The 22,828-nt window shown below is 58.4% G+C and overlaps 2 protein-coding genes across 5 annotated transcripts in view; one reads left to right on the plus strand and one right to left on the minus strand.

The window, feature by feature from the left end:
* LTO1 (LTO1 maturation factor of ABCE1) overlaps positions 1-22,828 on the plus strand; it is a 67,838-nt gene that overhangs the window by 14,545 nt on the left and 30,465 nt on the right. The window lies entirely within an intron of this gene.
* On the minus strand, positions 862-13,737 carry CCND1 (cyclin D1). Of its 3 annotated transcripts, XM_055580577.1 has the most exons (7): positions 13,353-13,737; positions 11,561-11,776; positions 10,902-11,061; positions 6,896-7,044; positions 4,352-4,495; positions 3,437-3,459; positions 862-2,200 (listed from the first exon to the last, which is right to left on the minus strand). In XM_055580577.1, exons 1-7 carry the CDS (start codon positions 13,548-13,550, stop codon positions 1,960-1,962), a joined length of 1,131 nt encoding a protein of 376 aa, XP_055436552.1. In that variant the 5' UTR covers positions 13,551-13,737; the 3' UTR covers positions 862-1,959. The 3 variants fall into 3 exon arrangements, with proteins under 3 accessions (XP_055436552.1, XP_055436553.1, XP_055436554.1); XM_055580578.1 differs by lacking the exon at positions 3,437-3,459 and having other exon boundaries at positions 863-2,200; XM_055580579.1 differs by lacking the exon at positions 862-2,200 and having other exon boundaries at positions 2,580-4,495; positions 13,353-13,687.

Consider the following 22,828-nt stretch of genomic DNA (forward strand, 5'->3'; position numbering starts at 1 on the left):
CCCCCGCCCCCCCCCCCCCGAAACTGCCCGAGGCCCTGGTGGCATCAGACACTCACTTGGGCCCCTCCAGGCCTGCAGTCCGCGGGGACAGACCGTCAACGTCTCTGGGCCCTGGTGCTGACAAAGGCTGGGCACGTCCTGGGCTGAGCCACTGCAGAGGTGCAGACCGGGCCCTGGCCTTCAGGTGCCCCCGACCCCGCAGCTCCATCCCTCCGCCCCTGCCGTATGGAACCCCCTTTTAGAGCGCCCGGCGGGCTCGCGGGGCAGGGACCTTGCCTCTTCCCCACATCCAGCTGGCAGTGCTGGTGTGAGGAGGCTGCAATTCAAGCCCCTCCAGCCACCCTCTCCCAGAAGCTACAGGTTCCCCGGACTCATGGTCCCCCACCCCTCTCCCTGCAGCCTGGTACACAGCAGGGGCTTCATAAGGGCTGCAGTGAGCTGACCTGGTGCATACTGGCGGACTGGCCACGTGACCCAGGGCTGCTCCTGGCTCCTGAGCTCCTAGGTCAGTGAACGCTTGTCAGGGGAGGGGAGGGCACCTCGGGGACCCCCAGGCTTTGAGAAGAGGCCCCGGCCCCCGCAGGGCTGGGACCAGGGTTCACATACTACTTCCCCCTGGCGCTGGGAATGTGGACAGTTCGCAGGCCTCTGAAGCCCAGAGGAGGCCTCGCAGGTGTCCAGCAGCCCTCCCAGGCCGCCAGGTCCGGGTGGAGGCCACTGGACCGCAGACTGGACACTCACGTCACTCCCCCGGGCTCAGGGCCCCTTGAGGCCACGATTCACCTGGAGCAAACAGCATTTTGCGCCAGACGAGTTAAGGAATGCCAACTTTACTTGACTATCTGCAAATAACTGGGGAGGGCATGGGCTGATCCACTGGGGGACAGTACGGTCGCATGACTGGGCCCCGAGCCGCTGTCTGAAGCGGTCAGGGCCACCTGCCAAGTATGTCCCCCATCTCTGGGGGCCTCACGTGGCCCACCCCACCGCAGACCTCTGGGCTGGATTTCCCCCTGCTGCTCGCCAGGGGACCGCTGACATGTCGAGGCGTTCTTGGTTGTCACGACTGGACGTCCTGCCACCTAGCGGGTGGAGGCCAGGGAGGCGGGCAGACACCCTGCGACACCCCATGGCGCCCGGGGTGGCCCGACCCGGCCCCGGTGTCCGCAGTGGCCCACCTGTCACCCCGCCCCAGGAGACAGACAAGCAGGCGCTGCACTGGGGTTTTACCAATTTTATTTCTAGACTTTTCACGTTTGTCTTGTTTCCTGCTGGAAACGTGCCGGTTACATGTCTGTGCTGGGAAACACCGCGGTGTGCGACCATAAACACACACAGACCCCCCGAGCGCCCGCCCGCTCGCCACCCCGGAACAGACTGCCCCCAGACCCCCCCTTCGCCTTTGGCCTCAGAGCACACACGTTCCCCCACCCCTGGCCATGGACAGATCGTCCCGCTCGGACCCCGTTTGGTTCAGACAGAGGTGCCGCAGCCAGGAGGGTTGAGGTAAGCGCAAGCGGGGGTCCGGCTGCAGGGTGGGTGAGGTGGGGCTGCACCCGCCAGGGGCCTGGGGGTCGCGGCTGCCCCGCCTGGGGCTGCGGTGGACGGCGCAAGTCCTTTTGGTTCGGCAGCGTGCTTGGCGGCTCTTGGGCATACAGCCTTGTTAGCTGGCTTATCGTTGAGATCTGAAGTCTCTAAATGAGCATCTTTTTTTTTCTTTTTTGCTATAATGACCAGAACCACAAACAGAACACTAATAATATAACACATACAACACACCCCAAACCGAGACATGGTCCGGGAGCGATTGCAATCATGCCAAATGAGCAAGTCCTACAGCACAGCACCACGGTGGCACATGGAGACACACTTGTAACAACAACAACAACAACAACAATGCAGTTTTCATAGCTAAACGCAAAGAGCGACACAGCTGTAGAACCTACTGGACGGTCAATCTCAGGTCAGGTGGAAAGTCCAGCACAACAGGCGCAGGGCAGAGGAAACGGACATGGCCTGTCTCCAGAGACGCCCAGGGGTCCTCGTGAACATGGCCGGGGGTCGGGGATCCCCACCGGGCCCCTTTGTTTGGGTTCTCGTCCACGTGTCTGTCTGCCGAAGCAGGAGGCCGTGGGTCAGACAGCCTGACCGCCTGGTCTGCAAATGGCCAAGTGAAGCTTGAGGTATGTGAAACAGGGACCTTTTTGGAATAGAGCAGTAATCACATTAAGTCAAAATTGATCACATAAAAAAAAAAAAACCTACAAAAAAAAGGCATCCGTAATACATTTTTTTTTTTCTATGAGAAAATTCAAACTAGAACATGGCTAGTATATGACATTGTAAAACAAACCAAAAAAAATCTGATCCTCCAATAGCAGCAAAACAATGTGAAAGATAAAGAGAAGCAACGTGGATGTTTCCAGACTGTTCTGGGAAGTCATCGGTAGCAGCGAACAAAGAAAACGGAGCCGCAGCCTGTCCCTCGCGTGGTCCCCGCCCGCCTCCCCTCGGCACACTTCCACTCTCACCTCCTTGCTCCCTTCAAACACTCCCTACAGAATAATTACAAAAAGGTACACAGCCAAGATGTGCAAATTACCTATCGGTTGCTAAGTTTCTTTTATGAAAGGAGGGGTCGGAGATCGTATTAGAACTGAACTTGTCTCCAAGCACCCTACTTGTCCTTGAAACTGATGCCTCTCCAACTGGATCGCTCTGGGAAACACCAAACAGGCCAGATCAGCTGAATTCACGTCTTTGTGTTTTTCTCTCGGGATCATCCCCCCCCTCCTATAAAAGGATCTAACTTTAATAAACTGTCGTACACCTGCGACATCTAAGGCAGAAAAGTGTGTGTGTGTGTGTGTGTGTAAATCAAGGGGAGATTGCATTACTTTATAAATCATACTGGCCTTACAAACACCCTCTGCAATAAATATTCTTTTTTAGCCTTAACTATAAATTATATATTTTAGTGTTTAAAAACCTTCCGTTGCAAAACATCTAAAGTTAACTCTGAAACTGCTGGTTCTCTAGGCAAACCTTTAAGGCCTCTACTTTCAAACACCAGTTGGCACTGAAGGATTCCTAAACTTCAGCTTCTCTACAGAAAAGGAAAGGAACACAGCATCCTGGCAACGTGAAGAATGAGTGCACACTTTCTTCTCCTCGACCAGAGCCCAGGCCTCCGAAGCGTCACCCGCCTTCCGCTAACGCCACAGAGACAAGCACCTGCCTTCGTCCTGTCTGCACCGTAGGACTGGAATATCCCCAAACCATTCCATGAGGAAACTGTTCCCCGCCCTCCACACACCACAGAAGCAGAGATGTCACCTAGAGACTGAAAGTGCTTTGAAATGGAATGGTTTTGGAATATCGAGAAGGAAAAAAAAAACAAACCAACAAAACAGAACAGAACAGCTGTAGATTTCACCTGGATATAAGCAGGCTGCAGGTCTGTTGAGTGAAAAAAAAAAAACCAGCATCTCATAAACAGGTTAACTACAAAAATATGAAGATTATAAAAATAGAATATATTAGGTCACTATTGCGGTTTCTCTTTCCGGTAGTGGACTAGGAGTTGGTGGCGGCCTTCGTCACTGTGATGCAGGCCGGCGCCTGACAGACCCCCCCCCCGGTGGTCAGTCCACAGGGAGAAAGAGGATTAGCCTTTCCAAGATGCCAAACTCTAATGCTACCCTAGCCGAGAGGTTACATTACATCAGCCATTGACAAGGTGAAGGTTACACGCCTACCTACAAAATAAAATAAACAAATGACTTATAAAGTGACTACATGCATAAGCAAGATACAGGATGCCTAGAACTGCTTTAAAGCCGTGTCCTTAAGAAAAGCACACGAGTATGCTCCCCTATCTAAAATCCTCTTCTACTTTAAAAATGGGATGTGGACTTTTTTCTATTATTTTTTTTAAGAAACATTTTTATGCTTTTTTTTGTTTGTTTTAAACACATAAAGAATCAAATCTAATCCTCTCCCGCAGACTCGCTTCTGTGTTAATGTCTATTCTTACAACACGGAGACACAAACACATGAACATCAAAACTAGTTGATTACGGGGCTTAAAATCCTCTATTTTTGTAGCACAACCCTCTTCCCTCTCTCCAGCTTAGGGTTATGTAAATACTATTTTTTTTTTCCTCTCCTTTTTTTTTTTTAAAGACAGCTTTTCGGGTACTTTTTTCTTTTGCTTAAGTCAGAGATGGAAGGGAAAAAGAGCAAAGGAAAACACCAGGACAGTGAGGAGGGGGCCGCTCTCCCCCTGAGGGGGCCAGGCCGGGGCGGCCCCTCCCTCGCCACGGCACCCTCAGATGTTCACGTCACGCACGTCGGTGGGCGTGCAGGCCAGGTCCACCTCCTCCTCCTCTTCTTCCTCCTCCGCGGCTTTGGGGTCCAAGTTCTGCTGCTGGGCCTGGCGCAGGCTGGACTCCAGGAGGGCTTCAATCTGCTCCTGGCAGGCGCGGAGGCAGTCCTGGGCGAGGGGGGTGGGCACGGGGCTCTCAGAAGGGGCTCCACTAACCTCAAATGCTGCTTCCCTCAGACTCCAGACCCCAGGATCCATAGTGCTGACCCTGTCTGGCCACCAGCTGCTCCCCTGCCCTGGCCCAAGGAGCCCACAGATCACCCAGGCGGTGGCAAGCCCACTCAGGACCCAGGGGCTCCGGTGGACACGGCTGACCCTGCCCACCTGCCCGGACCCCCAGCACAGCCCAGCCCCCAGGTTCCCACTGGCCCCACTACGGCCCCCTCAGCACATTCAGCAGCATCATCTGAGCCCGGACAGGAGGCCCTCTGAGGCCCCGCTTCTTGGACTTAACCTCTGTTATGTCAGCCCCGGTGGTGAACCCAGCCTCCCGTGATGAACGGCCGTCAGAAGCATTAGGCCATGCCTGACAGAGGATGAACGCCAGGCGGCCCTGTGGGACCTGGGTCCTTTACCGCCGTCCTCTCCTGCTCGGGCCTGCATCCCGGAAGATGCTCCGGCCAGGCATGGCTCCCGCCTGCCACAGACCTCCTCCCGCAGCGACCACCCCACGAGTTCAAGGGGGAGGAGGAACCATGGAGGCTGTGGGCCTCTGCTGGTCCCACCCGGGGGCAAATCTCCCAGCAGCTCAAAGGCGCCTCTGGCAGTCGGGTGGCCATGGCTCCCGGGCTAAACAGAGTCCACACAGGCCTTCTCTTCTGGAACCAGGAGAAGGCTTCAGGGCAGTCCGGAGCCCAGACCCATGTCTTTCCCACTGGAGGAGCAAGGTTTGGCATGGGAAGGCACCCCCAGCATCCACCTAGATGGGGCTGGCTACGGTGAACATCATCCCAGAAAAGTGAAGCTGGACCAGGAGGGCTTGAGTGAACCCCTGGGGATCTCCCACGGGTACAGGGATTACGGGCTGGGGAGGCTTCCCGAGACACCTTTTCAATATTCATCACGGCAAAGGAAGAAGGCATGTATGTGCACATGGCCCCATTTACAGAAGCGGAAACTGAGGCCCGGAAGGTGTGGCGGGGGACCCAAGACTGCCGACACCCCCCTCAGGCTCCCATTCAAACACCCACCACTGCCTCCGGAAAGCCCCACCACCACCATAGCAGGAAGGCCCCTCCCCTCCCGGGGACAGCTCACTTGCCCCTGTAACTCGGGGGGCCGTGTGGTGGAGCTAGAGCAGAGGGGTACAGGAAGGGCCCCTCTCTGTGGAGCCCCGCACCCCACAGCCCCCTCAGCCTCATCCCGTGGAAGGCAGACGGGGCCACGCCTCCACCACCGAGAACTTTCTGTCTGAACTCAGTGCTGTTTGTCACCTGGTCACCAGACTAACGATTCCCCCACTGCCCCATGCTTCAGCCGGGAAGCCTTTGTCTCAGGTCTAATTAAAACAATCTCTATTCAAATGAGGGGTTACGCAGTCATTTCCTACGACTGTCTGGGGACAGCACCATCGGTGGCGTGTTTGGCTGAGGCTGACCCCTGGCAGTGAGGCTGAGATGCCTGCTCCTTCCACGGGACTCCCTCTCCGAGATGCCCACGCCTCCAGACAGGAAAGCTTCCTCCTCTGGGGGTCACGCAGGCTGCGGCCAAGCGCCGTTGGCAGAGGACAGGCGGGCGTCCACCCCACACCCCGCCTGTCCTCTGCCTCCCGCCTGCTCGAGGGGGGATCACCAGCAGCCCGAGCCAGACCTGGACGGGGGTCAAGGCGGTCACTGTCTCCCCCATGGGACCCTGGCAGGGCCGGTGTGACTCCCCCGCCACCAAACCTTGCTGGTCTAATTTGGTAAATGCCCCCGACCCTTGTAATTGTCACTTTAATTGTTTAGGAAAAGAATGGGGGATAAGACAATGGCATCTTTAAGGAAAAAAGAGACAATGGACTCTGGCTTTCACAGAAGCAGCCTCTCAAAAGGGGCCATAAAAACAAGTTGTCTGGAGCGGCTCGCCGTGGAGGGAGACCTCACAGGAGCCCTTGTAAAGCTTCCATTTATCGGGCATCCACATTGTCACCCGGACAAAGCTCGACCGGTCCCCACCCCACACGGCATTAGGGCACGGACCGTTGACCCCGCCTGCCTTGTGGCCCCTCTTCCTGGATGGCTCCCCCACCCCGGGAGGGGTTTAGGCTCCAGGGGCCCCCGGGGACCACCCTCCTACCCACTGACAAGTTCCTGGAGTCTTTTCTCCCCAAAGGAGCCCCACCCCCCGGCAAAGGGCGTGGAGTGCCCCCAGGCACTCTGCCAAGGCTGCAGCCTGGCCCATGCTGCCAGACGCAGACAGCCGCCGGTCCATCCATCCTCCACGTGGGCCCTGCTTCCCAGGCCCTTGATAACTTCTAGTGCCCAGAGCCGGGCAGGCCCCCTGCCCACGCGGGAGCGGGAGACTCACCGGGTCACATCTGATCACCTTGGAGAGGAACCGTGTCAGGCGGTGATAGGAGAGGAAGCCGTTGGCGCTTCCCAGGTGCAGGCCTTGAGCCGCGGCCGCCACGCTCCCGGCGGCCACCATGGAGGGCGGGTTGGAAATGAACTTCACGTCTGTGGCACGGGGAGACAGAGAGGCAAGGGGGTTGAGTGAGGGTGCTCCGGGACCCTGTGTTCAGGGCTCCCCACCCCGGCCTGTCCTGCAAATTTCAAAGGGATGGTCAGAAAGTCGGCAAGGCTCCCCACGCCCCATCCTTGGTCATCACCCTGGGCAGCAGAGAGAGCAAGTCAGCTCAGGCTCCCCGAACACGGCCTGAGACGCTCATTTACAGACGCCAGGAAAGCAGACCAGGAAAACCGCTGGCGGAGGCCTCTTGGCATGTAAGCCTATGAACGGATCGCTTATTCACACAGTACATAGAAGAGTCGTAAGAAGGTGGGGAACACCCACAAGGAAGACAGTGTCCCTCTACAACGCAAACCCCAAGCACTGGGGCGGCCACCCTCCACGTAGGAAGCCGTGCCCAGATGTTCACTCCATTTACCCGCACCCAGGGACTTGGGAGGGGTGCAGTGTGACTTCATCACTGCATCTGCGTGTCCTCAGCAGCTCTCCCCACGCTGCTGGGCCAATGTCCACCCAGGCGGCGGGGCGGTGGGGGGAGGCTGGCTCCCTGGGTGGCACCCAGCCAAGGTCACCCATCGGCCACTTCCTGCTGTACGCACACCTGGCTTCCCTTCAGGGGGAACAGTGTCATGGAAGGTGGAAAAGCCACAAAGGACACTGAAGTGACCCAGGGCCTGCAGGCTACCTCTGTCATTTTCAACGAGGAATGACTGGCGGGAGGCCTCTGATCTCAGCATCTGAATGGGGGTCGGAGGGGGTCCTCTCGGCCTGGAGTTGGGCTCTAGGAGGTCAGTCCCCACCACCTCACCCTGCACCACTGAGCTGTGTGGGAGGGGACAGGGCACAAAGGCAATGCGGCCCCTGGGGGACAGGGGAGCACGCCCCCGCCCCACTGCCTGGCTTGAGATTTCACTGTAAGAGCGAACAGCCAGGGCCTCCTTCCAGGGAGCAGGAGCCTGCAGAAGGGCTGGGAGGGGAGAAAGACAGCCAGCCCTGAAGGGGAGACAAAGTTGGGGCTGCACGCTCTAACCACTTAAAAAAGAAATGCCCCCGCGAGGTGTGCCCCCCACTTCCCTCTAAACAGGAGCAGGTCCACCCAGCCTGGGAGCGTTTCATCAGGGCCCATCAGAATCTCAGACACCGCTGTGGCCAGAGCACGGCTTCTGACTGGCTGCACCTTGAGAGCCCCGTCCAGCAGGGAAGGGATGACATGCTTGGACGGTGTGCACAAGCATAAGCGTGCGTATGTGTGTGCTGTTCCTATTTGCTGCCCAGTCCATGGGGTCGCCAAGAGTCAGGCACGACTGAGCGGCCAAGAGTCCAGTGGGCCACACAGCCAGTGGGCGTTGGAGCTGACCCCCCTCGGGCCTGTTCTCCCATCCTGGTACTGTGCCAGCCTCAAAGAGGTGCGCTCCTCACAAGAAACGCTGTACTGCATACACCCATGGGCCAGGTGGCACTCCTGGTAAAGAATCTGCCTGCCGGAACAGGTGATACAGGAGACCCAGGCTCGATCCCCGGGCTGGGAAGATACCCCTGGAGGAGGAAACGGCCACCCTCTGCAGTATTCTTGCCTGGAGAAGCCCATGGACAGAGGAGCCCGGTGGGCTATGGTCCATGGGGCTGCAAAGAGTCGGACACAACTGAGCAAAACTTGAGCACAGAGCGTGCACACGTGGACACATACATTAGAAGTAGAGCAAAACCCTACCCGGTGTGTGGGTGATGTGCCCCACCACCCCTGGGCACCTAATCAGGAACCTAGGTCTGCCAGGCACATGGACCAGGAGGAGCAGACACCCGCCCCCCTCTCCAGCACCTTCTAACGGGACCCCTGCCATGTGGAGGGCAAAGCATCTCCTGGGACACGTGCTCATGCCTCCACTTCACAAAACCTGTTTGAGGCTGTAACGTGCCCTTCTCATCCAAGAAACTACCTCCCACCCCCACTTGTGACTAAAGCACACAGCTGTGCCGCTTAAGTTCATCAGCTCAGGACCCGGTTGGGGGGTGCTGCTCCCTAGGCCCCCCCAAATGCTGCTGCAGATGAAATGCTGAGTCACCCCAGGCCATTCCCCCCCCTTTCACCCCAGGTGTGAGAAGGTATCTGTGTAACTTCAGGCCAGGGGCGCTGGCTGGGCCGGTTCTTAGACAGCCGCCAGGGGCGCTGGCTGGGCCGGTTCTTAGACAGCCACCAGAGCGCGGGCATGGCCTCTGTGCCCAGCTTCTGTGCTGTCTGCATCCCACCCAGGCCACACACCCCACTTCCCAGGGGTCCCTGGACTTGGGGGGGGGGGCTCCGGGCTGTCCCAGCCATCCTCGGGGGAGCGCGTGCAGGAACCGTTCCTTGCATTATCTGCGGGAAACTTGGTCGTTTCTCTGAACCACTTTCAGCTCCATAAAAGGCTGCCTGCAAATCTCTGGAGGCTTCTCTTCTCGGAGGCATCCCAGCCAGAGAATGCCTCCCTGCCCGCTTGCTGGGCTGGCCCCTGGAGGCCGGGGAGACATGTGTGAGAGCCGCCCCCCCACACTGTCCCTGCCCAAGGGCGGGTGCTGTGGGGCAGGAGAGCCAGGGGAGGGGGCACCCTCACCCCTCAGATCCATCCAAACTGAGATGTTTTTGGCCTCTTGTCTGCCCCCACCCCACGGCTCACTTGGCAGGACTTCTGAGGGGTCCTTCTTAGAGGAGTTCACGCCTTGAGCAGGCAGAAGAAGCGGGTAGCACAATCTCTCCGCCTCCCCTAACCTGGAAACCTCAGCCACTAGAGCCCCTGGACATGGAGAGAGTGACATCAGATGGTGGGTGGGGGACCCCACCCCTTCTAGGGAGGGGGTGAAAGATGTCAACCCCTCTTTGGTGGAGCGTGGTCCTCAGGTTGCCAAGAGGGAGCCCCCGACAGATCTGACTGCTGAGGCCTGGTGAGGGGGAGAGACGGCCTGCAGAAGAGCTGGGCAGGATGGGGCTTGGGTCCCTGGTCAGGGTCCCCAGGAGTCCTGGGCCCAGAGCATGGGATCCAAGGGAGGAAGGGGTCAAAGGGCTCAGGCAGCAGGGCTGGGAGAAGCAGGAGGTGGCATCTGTGTCTCCCTGGGTTCTGAGTGACTGGCCGCGTGGGGGCTGGGGAGAGGGCCCTGCCAGGGAGGGTCCCCCAGGGATGGTCCAGAATGGTGCCAGGGGAGTTGCAGGGGGTGGGTGGGTGGGGCTCCTGCTGCCAACCGCAGCGGCCTGAGCCCAGGCACTCTGAAGCCGCTCCCAGGAAGAGCAGGGAGCAGAGCCGGCGCCCCGGCAGGGCCTCAGGCAGACAAGCGCCTCTGCTGGCCACCCCCGCACGAGGGCCGCAGCCTGCGGCCCAGAGGACGTGGTCCAGGCACTGCCGGCCGGCGCTCCCCACCCTTGGAGGCGCCCCTGGCAGGTGGCCCAGCTTGGAAGAGGCCAGGAGGGGGACCCCGCAGCTCAGGCTCCTTGAGGACATGGGAAGAACGGGTGGGGAGGGGGACAGTGGGGGCTGGATGGCCAAGGTAGACCCCTTTCAGCACAGAGTGACCCCTGCCTGCAGTGGGGAGCAGAAGCTAGAGCAGCTGGACACAGGCAGGCGGGCCACCCGCCCCCGCGGCCCCCAGGCATTGGGTGGTAACAGACCAGGCTCTGCTGCCCCCGCCCAGGAGGCAACGCCCCCCTCCCTGGAGCCCTTAAAAGCAGCCCAGCCCTCTCTGCTCCCCAGAACAGGGGACAGAGGAGACCTTCCAAGAACGGGAGGGTCCCAGGGACCATCTCCACCAACGGGGAAACCGAGGCGGGGGCCAAGCAGCTCCTCCCGGGCACCAGCGGCGGGGGCCAGCACCCTACCTGTGGCACAGAGGGCAACGAAGGTCTGCGCGTGTTTGCGGATGATCTGCTTGTTCTCCTCGGCCACCGGCATTTTGGAGAGGAAATGCTCGATGAAGTCGTGCGGGGTCATGGCCGCCAGGTTCCACTTGAGTTTGTTCACCAGGACCAGCTCCATGTGCTGCGGACCCGGGGGAAACGCGTGTCGAGAGGCGCAGGCGAGGACCCCAGTGGACGGGGAGAGGGGATGCGGGTCGCTGGAGGATCCAGGAAGTGAGGGGGACAGCGCGCGACCCCATATTCCGAGCAGGGACGGTGCTGCTCGCCAAGGGTCCTGCCCTAAACTCAGCCTACCCTGGGCCCGCGGAGACCAGGGGTCCGCCCACACCTGGAACGCGGGGCCGGGTCAACTGCGCGGGCGCCGCCCCGCCGCCGCCGCTGGAGGGCGCGCGCCCCCCACTTTTCGCAAAGCTGGGGGCGCAGAGGCGGTGGGAGTCGGAGAGAAAGCCAGGGGGGAGGCGGCGCGGCTGCGGGGCGGCGCGGGGCCCCGCCCGTGCGGCCGCCTTCCTCGGGGGCCGAGGGTCTCTCGGCGGCCCACCTGGGACCCCCGCGCCTCCCCCACCCCGGGGTCCCGCGGCTAACGGGGCGTTCGGGGACCGTGGCGGGGGTCCCAGGGTTACCAGCAGCTCGTCGGGCCGGATGGAGTTGTCAGTGTAGATGCACAGCTTCTCGGCCGTCAGGGGGATGGTCTCCTTCATCTTCGAGGCCACGAACATGCAGGTGGCCCCCAGCAGCTGCAGGCGGCTCTTTTTCACGGGCTCCAGCGACAGGAAGCGGTCCAGGTAGTTCATGGCCAGCGGGAAGACCTCTTCCTCGCACTTCTGCTCCTCGCAGACCTGCCGGGGGGCACCGGGGGCCGTGACCGCCGCCGCCGCCGCCGGGAGCGCCCGGCCCCCTCTGCGGAGACCTCGCGCCCCCCGACCCGGCTCGCGCCAGGGCCACTGGACTGCGGGGTCCCCGAGCGCGCGGAGGGTCGGGGCAGGGGGCGGCAGAAGCCGCCGCCGCCGCGCCCCCCTTCCCCGGGAGTCCCCAATACCCACCCACCCCGAAACTGAAAGGGAAAGTCCCAGCTAGGCTGGCACAGTGGGGGCGGGAGCGGGCACGGCTGGGCGGCGTGTGCCGCGCGCGGGCTGTGGGCCCCCGGGACCCCGGCCCGCGTGGGTGCTTCGGGAGCCACCAGACCTGGGGTCGGCAAAAAATGGGGCGCAGGGCAGCGGGGAGGGCCGCGGGGCTGGGCGCCGCGCTCGCAGCGCCTGCGAGACACAAAGGTGGCGTCCCAGGCCGCCGCGCCGCATTTCCCCAGACGTCATCTTTTCAAAAAATATTTAAAAATATAAAAAAATTAAGTGGGTACATAAAAATCCCCTGAAAATGACCCTCAGACTGTCCTTTACCCAGGCCGGGAGTCGGGAGCTCGTTGCGGGCTCAGGGGAGAGCCCCAGGAATTCAAATTCGGGGGCTCCCCTTCCCCCTGGGCGCGGGCGCCGTTTCCCTCTCGCAAGGGCACCACGCCGCACTTACAAAAATTATTTTAAAATACTTGTGGTGCCCCGGGGAGCCCTCTGAAAGCCTGCAAACGTGCCCCTGGCCCCCAGCTCGCTCCAGACAGGTCCCCCAAGCTGAGATCCCGGCAGATAAGGGTCCATTCCTAGCGTCTTGGGGGCCACGCGACCTTGCAGCCCGGCGTGCTCTCCGGCCCAAGCTGGCCTTGCGGGACGCCCCGGGACCCATTGCTTGAACAAAGGGGCCCCCTTTCCCGAGAGGGGTCCCCCCACAACTACCCGAGCTCTGTCCCCGCGCCCCTCCCGCTGGTTCCCGGCGGCGGCGCGGCCCCTCGCGGCGGCCCCAAGCGCCTGGCCGGCCGCTCCCCGCCCCCACCCTGCCCCCAATTATTAATAAACACTTTTGCTTTGCAATAAAAGAACAAAGATGGCGCATAATACTGGCACGAGCTGCCCTTGCATACGTGTCCATGGATATTAATTTAAAAATCAAATCTATGCCCCCTCCCCCTGGAGCTGGCGGCTCAGCAGCCGCGCGGCGGCAAGAGGAGGCGCAGCGGGGCTGCGCGGTGGAGGTCCCGGCGGGGGCCACAAAGGACGCCCAGCCTACAGGCCCGCACCCCGAAGCCAACTGGGGTGCCCGGGCAGTGGCTTTCTCCCAGGGTACCCCTCTTCGACAGCCGCCGCCCCCCCCACGAAAATAATTATCTAACGACCCCACCCCCACCCCCTCCTTGTTCAAAAAAATACCCTGAATATCTATATATTTTGGAACTACGATTCCTAGCAACACTCTGGCAAACTTCAAAGTTCGGGTGGGAGAGAAGGGAGGGAGATGAGTGGCAAAGAAAAGTGGGTTTGCGCAACAAGTCGCAGGAAAGTGCTAAGACAGCCGCCCGGAGCCCCGCACCTCCAGCATCCAGGTGGCCACGATCTTCCGCATGGACGGCAGGATCTCCTTCTGCACACACTTGAAGTAGGACACCGAGGGCGCGCAGGTCTCCTCCGCCTTGAGCATGGCCCGCAGCACTCGGTCGTTGAGGAGGTTGGCATCGGGGTACGCCCGGCGGATGGTCTCCATCTCGCAGCACAGGAGCTGGTGTGCCATGGTTGGGGGCTCGGCTAGGTGGCCGGAGGGCGGCGGTGGGTCCGGGGCTGGGTCGGCGCTCGGCTCGGGCTCCTGCTGCCCCGCGCTCCCTCGAGCTCGTCTGCCCCTCGCCGGAGCGCGCGGACGCTGCTGCTCGCTGCTACTGCGCCGACAGCCCTCTGGAGGCTCTAGGACTTTGCAACTTCCAACAAAACTCCCCTGTAGTCCGTGTGACGTTACTGTTGTTAAGCAGAGATCAAAGCCGGGCAGAGAATGGGAGCGGGAAGGAGGGGGGCCGGGCGCAGGGGGAGGGGGCGCGGGCGCCGAGAGCCGGGGAGCGGCGAGGGGCAGAGCCCAAAAGCCATCCCGGAGGCGCCGCGCCTGCATCGCGCGGTGTTGCCCCCGAAGCCGGGTTTTCATAGAAATGCAAACCGTCCTAAGGCAGCCTTTCTCCCCGCCGGGGAAGAGGGGTGAAGGAGCGGGGGTTGGGGGGAGGTCTGTCATCCCCGAGCGGGTCCCGCAGGATTTGGGGGGTTGGGTGAAGGTGGCTCTGCAGAGGGGGACAACTAGGAGGGCGGGCAGGCCACACGCAGCTGGGGGAGACCGCATGGAGGGGGGACGCTGGGGTTCGGTGACACTCTGAGCCGGGAGAATGGGCGCATTTCCGAGAACGCCACGAGGGCACCCACGGGAGGAGGCAGCCAAGGAATCTTAGCGTCTGTCCTCTTTCATTTTCATTAACACGTGTAAATTTCAGGAACCATTTACCATTCAGGGACTCACGGCAGAGCCGACAACTCCGGTGGAGGTTTCATTCCCGCACCGAGGGGGGTCTGTGCAAATGCCGGAGGGGTAACCCCCAAAGTTAAAGGGCTTTCAGCCTAACATGCGCTTGCTCAAAAAATAAAATAAAATAAATGCCCGAAAATTCCAGCAGCAGCCCAAGATGGTGGCCAGCATTTCCTTCGCCCTGTCCTCCTCGCCTGGGGGATCTGCGCGCTGTCTTCCTACCTTAGCTAGTCCATTCTTGCGGGGGGCCCGCAACCCTCCCCCCGCGTCCCCGCCCTGTGCCGGCAATTTAACAGCTAGAAAAACACTCTGAAAGGAAGGCTGCAAAACAGTGGTCTCTGTCCTGTCTCATTTTTTAAATTAAAAATTAAGCTAAATCGCTGGAAATACTAGTCGCCTCCCCGCCTGGGAGAAGACCACCGGAAACTTCCTAATTGGCTTTGTTGGGGGTGTGGACCTCTCTTCACCTTTAGAATTTGCCCGGGGGCTGCATTCGTGAGCCTGAGGCGGTTGGCGGGGGTCTGGCAACAATCAGAACAATTACAAGTTAAAGAAATAGGTGTATTGATCTGATGGTTTTAAACAAAACCTATATATATTCGTGGCTATACGCGAGTCCCCAATATTAATCGCAAACTTCTAAGAATATAGTTTTTTAAAATGAAAAGATTCAGTCTCTGGTGCTTATTTTTAAAATAAAAGGACATCTTACCCAGTCTTAACATTTTTTTTTAGTTTTTACTCTACCTGCCCCAAATTAAGAACACTGTTCATTAACTTCCCTCTGAATGTAGTCTAGTGTCATCAAACCATCTGATACCCTAACGTTAAAGGCTCAAAGAAAACGGATTAAAAAGCCCCCCCCCCTCCCCTTCGCAAGGGCGCACACAACAGGACAAGACCCCCTCACTTTTCAGAGCTGATTCCCGCGCCCCTCCCCCGCCGAGGATCAGGGTTACTAATATTCCGGGTCCAGGAGGGTAATTACCCTGGGCTCACGCCTCGGGAGGAGCGGATGGCCCGACAAGGGCGCGCCCACCGCCGTGTCCCCCTCCCTGGGCACCCAGGCTCGCGTTGGGCCCCAGCACGCGGGAGCCTCGGAGCATCAGCCCGTGCACGAGGGCGGCGGGGTTGCTTTTCATTCATAAAATCCCGACCCGGCGGCCGCCGGGATGATTTATGGGGTTGCGCGCTACCACAGGGTTGCTTCTGTCCCGGAGGGCGGGAGGCGAAGGGGCCCGAGCCCCGCGTGTGCCCGCACCCGGGCCCGAGGCAGGCTGGCCACGGCTAGGGGCAGCGGGTCGTAAAGAGGATCGCCCACTCCGGCGGGACGGACTCCAGGTCCAAGAGGGAGCTTCCCCCTAACCCCGGAGAAAGACGGAGGAAACTGGAATTAGCATGAGCCAATGGGGGAGCGGCGCTGTTACTAGGCGGGCCGGGCAGATCTAGACGAGGAACTTCGTTGATTTCCCCGCTCAGGGACGGGCGCAAAAGTGCAAGCCCGGCTTCCGAGCGTGAAGAGCCGTCCAGGAACCCGCGGGGGGAGGCGCTGGAATTTGGTGCCGGGTGGGGAGAGCCCGCCGCCCAGCCCCCACCCCGAGGAGCCCAGATCCGCATTCCCTGGAGAACCCGGGTGGGGAGGCGGTGGTGGTGGTGGCTACAGCTTCGGGCCTTTAATAAAGGCTGCCTATAGGAGAGCAGGGGACGCGTTTTATTTATTTTTTTTTTTTTTGAGAGAAAAAGCAACTTTTAAAAACTTCACTGCTTAAGGTTTAATTTTGCACGGCCTTGATAAAACCCACCACGAAGCAGGAACTACAAGTTCTGGGCTCATTTAGAGTGCTCTGTGCTATTGAAACAAAGGGCCAGTGGCTCAACGGGAAACCAAGTTGGTTGGGAAGAAAATGCAAAAGTCACTTAGATCACCTTTCCTCGCCCCCCGGTCCCCTCGCCGAAGTGACCTCAAGCCGGGAGGGACGCCAGCCCCGAGAGGGCCAATTCCGCGGCGGGCGCCTTTGCCACCGTCCCTGGCTGTGGGAACCTTCATTCACGGCGGGGGAAGGGAGCGCGTTCATTCAGGAGCCAGCGCGCCGCGGCGCCGACTCCGGGACGCACCGCGGCTGCGCGCCGCTGGGCCGGGGGGCTCTGGGGAGGGGGTGCAGGGCCCAGCGGAGACCTTCCCCCGGCCGTAGAACTCCAGCCCCTGCCCTCCCCGGAGAGGACTGGGCGGCGGGCGGGCGCGTGCAGGTGGGGTCACCTGCAGCCGCATACCTGGCGGCGACTTGAAAGGACTTGGCTCCAGCTCTGCGAGTTTTCCATTGTTAAGCCCTTAAGTCGTTCTGGAAAACGCTTCCGAGTGCGGGCCGCGGGGTTCCGGGGGCTTCACTTCCCCCACAAAGTGCTCGCTTTTGGCGGGGCGCGTACGGCGGTCCACGTGCTGAGATAGCTCCGCCAGGGATACGCGGTGCGGATCCCCTGCGCCCCAAAGTTGCGGAACAAGCCGGAGCCAACTCCGGCCCCAGGGCCCACCCGGACACTCACAGGCTGGGAACTGGGGCAGCCTCGTCTCCCACCGCCCCAAAGCTATCGGGCAGGTAGCGGGGGACGGGACCACCGTCCCTCAGCCCTTAAGGCCGTGCGCGAAGTGCGCGCGGGAGCTAAAAACAAACCCCAACAGGTTGGGGGGCGGGGCCCGGTTCCCTCAAAGCCTCTGGGATCCCAAGGGAGAAGGTGCACGCTCGGAGATGAAAGGAGATTCGAACTCCTTGACCTCTGCCCCTCAAAACGCACCGCCTGCTTCCCTGAGCAATACGAACCCCCAAAGTTCACCAGGAATTGCCTGGCCCCTTGGCCGGTCTCTAACCAATGACCGCGGGGCGAGTGCCCCGGCTGATACAGATAACCACCTCCAGCCAAGGCGAAGGAATTGGGCGGCGGGTGGGGATAACGACCTAGGAGGCCATACTCCTCCCGCGTCTCCCTCGAACAAGCCTACCCGCGGCTGACCAGGACACCACCCCACGCCCCCTCCTTCGCCCCGCGTCCCCGACGCCCAACCTCCGCCCAGAGAGCAGGGCGCCACTGCAGAGACCCGCGAGGCGTCGGAAAACTTCCGCTGGAAGGAGCCTCTCTAAGACCCCCGTGGGCTCCCGCGGCACATCTTCCGCCTCCTTCAGGACTTGTCACTCGCGCCCCCGTCCTCGCCTTTTCCCGGAGAGTGTCTGCGGGGAGGACCCCCTGTACTAGAGCCTTCCAGCCTGCTTCTTTCTGCCGTGGAAACGCCCTGAAAACGTTCCCATCCTTTGAATTGGCCCTGGGGAAGGGCCGGGGGGGGGGGTCTTAGTTAAGGGCCGTCTAGACATTCCAGGGCTCCCAACACTTGCTTCGGGGATGGGGGCGGGGGCAGAGTTCCAAGTGCGGAGAGAGGGGTTGCGTACTTAGCGCGCTGCACGCGTTTCCTAGGGTCCCTTGGCTTCGCGACGTCGGGGCTAGTGGCGGGACACGGCTTTGGGGAATTCTGAGGTTCGGGGTTCTAGGGGCTCGAAAGGCCGCGCCCTGTCCCTACGCCCCGCCCGCCTGCTTGCGCTAGAATCGCCTGCCCTGGGAGTCCGGGGAAACGAAGATGGGGACTGGGGTGCGGCCCCGCCGGGGAGAGAGAGAGAGGAGGGAAGAGCGCGCGCCGCGGGAACCCGGGCCGGGGCTCCAGGGCCGCGCCGCGCATTCCGCACATTCCCGCCCGGCCTCGGCTCCGCCGCCACGTGGTCGCGGCGCGCGCCGTGCTTACCGTAAGATTCAGAAGAGAGGCGCACACCCCAGCTTGGGCTCGCCTGCGGACCTCCCAGGGTGAATCCCGACCTGCCTACTCTGTCCGGGTGAATAGCCAGAGGTTGCTCCTTTTTATGTAACAAGGAGCGTACAGCTGAAGTTGTGACACATCCATTGGTAGGTCCCACTGGTGTGTCAGGAGGATGACTTCCATCTCAGGAACGTCACCGAACCGGACCGATGACCATTCTGCCTTCACAGCGGTGAGAGCTTAGTGGAGGACTTGCAGCAGGCGGAGGAGGACTTTCTTCTTTTTCTGACTATTCCAAATCAGTCGGTGGCTCAACCCAGTATCCGTGAGACTGGGAAACAGAACCTATGACGTCCTTAGAGCATAGTGAAGTAAGTGAAGTAGTCACTCAGTCGTGTCCGACTCTTTGCAACCCCGTGGACTGTAGCCTACCAGGCTCCTCCGTCCATGGGATTCTCCAGGCAAGAATACTGGAGTGGGTTGCCATTTCCTTCTGCAGGGGATCTTCCCGACCCAGGGATCGAACCCAGGTCTCCTGCATTGCAGGCAGACACTTTAACCTCTGAGCCACCAGGTAAGCCTTTTTAGGGCATAGGGAACGTCCATAAAGCTGCCTGTACTTAGGTGCTCAGTCGTGTCCGACTCGTTGTGACCCCATGGACTGTAGCCTGCCAGGCTCCTGGGTCCATGGGATTCTCCAGGCAAGAATGCTGGAGTGGGTTGCCATTTCCTCTTCCAGGGGATCTTCCCGACCCAGGGATCAAGCCCTCATTTCCCTTATCTCCTGAATTGCAGGCTGATTCTTTACCATCAGAGCATGCGTGCTCAGTCGTCTCAGTCGTGCCCGACTCTGTGCGACCCCATGGACTGAGCCCGCGAGGCTCCTCTGTCCATGGGATTCTCCAGGCAAGAATGCTGGAGTGGGTTGCTACCTATATTATTAAAAAAAAAAAAATCCTGAGGGGTGTTTTTCTGAGAACCAGAATAATGATCTATGTACTTTTCAAAAATTCATGCAAAACCAAACCACTTTTTCAGGGTGCCAGGAAGTTTGCAAGCATATCTGTGAGCTTGCAGAAGAGTATCACACACAGACCTGTATCAGCCAGTAGGTGTGCATCTGGCAAATCTCTCTCCGTCTGTAAAAGGGAGCATGACTGAGTGTCTGGAAGGCTGTGCAGACGAGTAATTATGGTAACGTGTGTGGGGCGTTAGCCTGGGGCCTGGCATATGTCAAGGCCTGTTGGATTTATTCATTCATGTTTTTGTTCTTGTGCAGAATGAAGGCCATGTGATACAGGCTGTATGTGGAATTAATTAAACATTTCAGTTTATATTCAGAAAGAGGATTAAAAAATGGCTTTATAGTCTATAAACTCACTTTTATTTGCTGACTTCTCCTGAGCTATCTGTGTTCATGAGATTTAAATCCTAGAGCATGCATTAAAAAAAAAAGTTTAACCACGATAATCTTCCCTTCTTATTTCTCAACATGCAAAAGAAGTAAAAAAGTGAATTTAAAAAATTGCCATTCAGTCACTGTCATGTCCAACTCTCTGTGACCCCATGGACTACATCCCAGCAGGCTCCTCTGTCCATGGGATTCTCCAGGAAGAGTACTGGAGTGGGTTGCTATTTCTTTGTCCAGGGGATCTTCCTGACCCAGGGATCGAACCCACGTCTCCTTTGTCTCCTGCATTGCAGGCAGATTCTTTACTGCTGAGCCATCAGGGAAACCCCAATGATTAAAAAAGGAAGCATGTTAGTTAAGGGTTAAAATGTCAAGGCAAGGCTGAGGGTCAGAAGCAAAAAGGGGGATTTCTGGTGGTCAAAGAGGGTGGACAGCCTGAGGCCCTACCCAGGTCTTTGGATAGGTGGGGCCCAGAGTCATTAAAAAAAAAGGGGGTGGGGTGGGGAGAGGTGATCAGAAGTGAAACTGACCAAACATGCAGGTCACTGACACTGGCGGAAGCAAAGAGGCAGAAGTGTCAAGAAGCCATAGGACTGGAAGCTGCTGACAGCGTCAGCCCATGGCCAGGGTACAGGCTGCCCTCAGGGGCCCCAAAGGGAAGAAGGACAGGGGAGGCTGGTTTAAACATTTAGCTGCAGCTTGGGCCTACTGGCGAGAGAGGACTCCTGGACCACCAGTCCGGAGGGCCTCCCGGTGCCCGAAGGACTCTGGTCAGCCCGTCTCTCCTTCGGTGATTATTGTTTAGTCGCTCGGTTGTGTCCAACTTTCTGCAACCCCGTGAACAGCAGCATGCCAGGCTCCCCTGTCCTTCACTATCTCCCTGAGTTTGCTCAAACTCATGTCCATTGAGTCAGTGATGCCATCCAACCATCTCATTCTCTGTCGCCCCCTTCTCCTGCCTTCAATCTTTCCCAGCATCAGGTCTTTTCCAATGAGTTGGCCCTTCACATCAGGTGACCGAAGAACTGGAGTTTCAGCTTCAGCATCAGTCCTTCCAATGAATATTCAGGGTTGATCTTTCCTTTAGGATTGACTGGTTTGCTCTCCTTGCGGTCCAAGGGACTCTCAATAGTCTTCTCCAGCACCACAGTTCAAAAGCATCAGATCTTCGGTGCTCAGCCTTCTTTATGGTCAACTCTCACATCCATACATGCCTTTTGGAAAAACCATAGCTTTGACTATAAGGACCTTTGTTGGCAAAGTGTCTCTGCTTTTTAATATGCTGCTGTCTGGGTTTGTCATAGCCTTTAGAATGGAGCTTTCCTGGTAGCTCAGATGGTAAAACATCTGCCTGCAAGGCAGGAGACCCGGGTTCAATCCCTGGGTCAGGAAGATTCCCCTGGAGAAGGAAATGGCAACCCACTCCAGTATTCTTGCCTGGAAAATCCCATGGTCAGAGGAGCCTGATAGGTTACAGTCCATGGGGCCGCAAAGAGTGGGACACGACTAGCGACTTCACTTTCTTTCTTTTCTTTCCTGGTGATTAGAAAGTTTTTAATCGCCTTTCTAACCCAAAGAGGAAACTGGAAAAAGCAGCTGGGAAGTTTCCGAGCAAAATGCAAGCTTAGTGCCGTCAGCTTGGCCAACAGGCAAATACATGCTCCTTGAGCTCTTGTGAGGTGAGAGGGCTGGTCACGCTGCTCCCTCCCCTGTGAGCCTCCACCCTTCTTTGGTCCTGGTGAGTCAGGCCGAGTATGCTTTCCCCCCGCTGCTGTAACAGACGGAGAAGGCAATGGCACCCCACTCCAGTACTCTTGCCTGGAAAATCCCATGGATGGAGGAGCCTGGTAGGCTGCATGCAGTCCATGGGGTCGCGAAGAGTCGGACACGACTGAGCGACTTCACTTTCACTTTTCACTTTCCTGCATTGGAGAAGGAAATGGCAACCTGCTCCAGTGTTCTTGCCTGGAGAATCCCAGGGACGGGGGAGCCTGGTGGGCTGCCGTCTATGGGGTCTCACAGAGTCGGACACGACTGAAGCGACTTAGCAGCAGCAGCAGCAGCTGTAACAGAGGACCACAAACTGTGTGGCTTCAGACAACAGTAACTGATTCTCTCATAGTTCTGAAGGCTAGAGCCCCAAATCAGGAAGTTGGCAGGGCTTTGTCCCCTCTGCAGAATCCTGGGGAGACCTGTGCTTGCTTCTTCCAGCTTCTGGGGCTCCCCTGTCTCTTGACTTGTGGCCACATCAATCCAGTGTCTGCCTCCGTCTTCACAGGGCCTTCTCTTTTCTGTGTGTCTTGTCCTGTTCTGTCTTTTGTAAGGACATCTGTTGTTGGATTTAGGGACCACCTGGATAATCCAAGAAGATCCTAAACTTGATTACTTCTGCAAAGACCTTATTTCCAAAAGCCATCGAATGCAGAGGCTCTGGTGGTCAGGAGGGGAACATGACTCTTGGGGGCCACCATTCAGCCCACCACAGGCGGGAAGAAGAGCAAAGATGGGACGGCTCTTAAAGTTTAAACTCTGCCATCAAATCCTTGTGTTTGATAAGGTCTTGGTTTGTGTCAGGGGGCAGAGGGACAGGGCCCAAACATAACTGAGTTATGGTGTGTGTCTTCCAGGACTTTCCACTGGAGGCCTGAGAAATAATACATGGAAATATTATTTATAAGAGAAAGTTTGTGGCAAAATAGGCAGATGCCTTCTATAGGCAATCACTATCCCTGTCGTATTCACTCCTTTGCAGAGATAGACAAGGAGAAGTCATGAAAAGCATGGTTGTGATTAAAATTTTCTTTTAAAAATATTCTTTATTTTTGGCTGCATAGGATCTTAGTCGGGCTTCCCTTGTGGCTCAGACAGTAAAGAATCTGCCTGCAGTGTGGGAGACCTGGGTTTGATCTTGACTGTGGCCCACAGGCTCTTGAGTCGCAGTGCGAGGGCTTCATTGCCCTGCAGCATGTGGGCTCTTAGTTCCCTGACCAGAGATCGAACCCACGCCGCCTGCACAGGAAGGCAGCTTCTTAATCCCTGGACCACCAGGGAAGTCCCACAGTTAGAATTTTAGGGAGGAATAAAGAGAAAGGCTTTATCCAAGAATGAGGAAGGCTAAGAGAAAGGAGACAATGTTCTAGGTGTTTGAACAGCATAAAGGAAATCCCACAAGGAGAGATTGCAGGGTATGCACTTGGCTGAAAAGCAAAGAGTCTGAACCCTTTAAAGCAGATTGGTGGGGGGAACGGAGATAAATCGTTGTCATTATCCACAGGGGGCCAATTCCAGAACCCCCTTAGATGC

This window comes from Bubalus kerabau, chromosome 5 (assembly GCF_029407905.1).
Source record: "Bubalus kerabau isolate K-KA32 ecotype Philippines breed swamp buffalo chromosome 5, PCC_UOA_SB_1v2, whole genome shotgun sequence".
Classification (NCBI taxonomy): domain Eukaryota; kingdom Metazoa; phylum Chordata; class Mammalia; order Artiodactyla; family Bovidae; genus Bubalus; species Bubalus kerabau.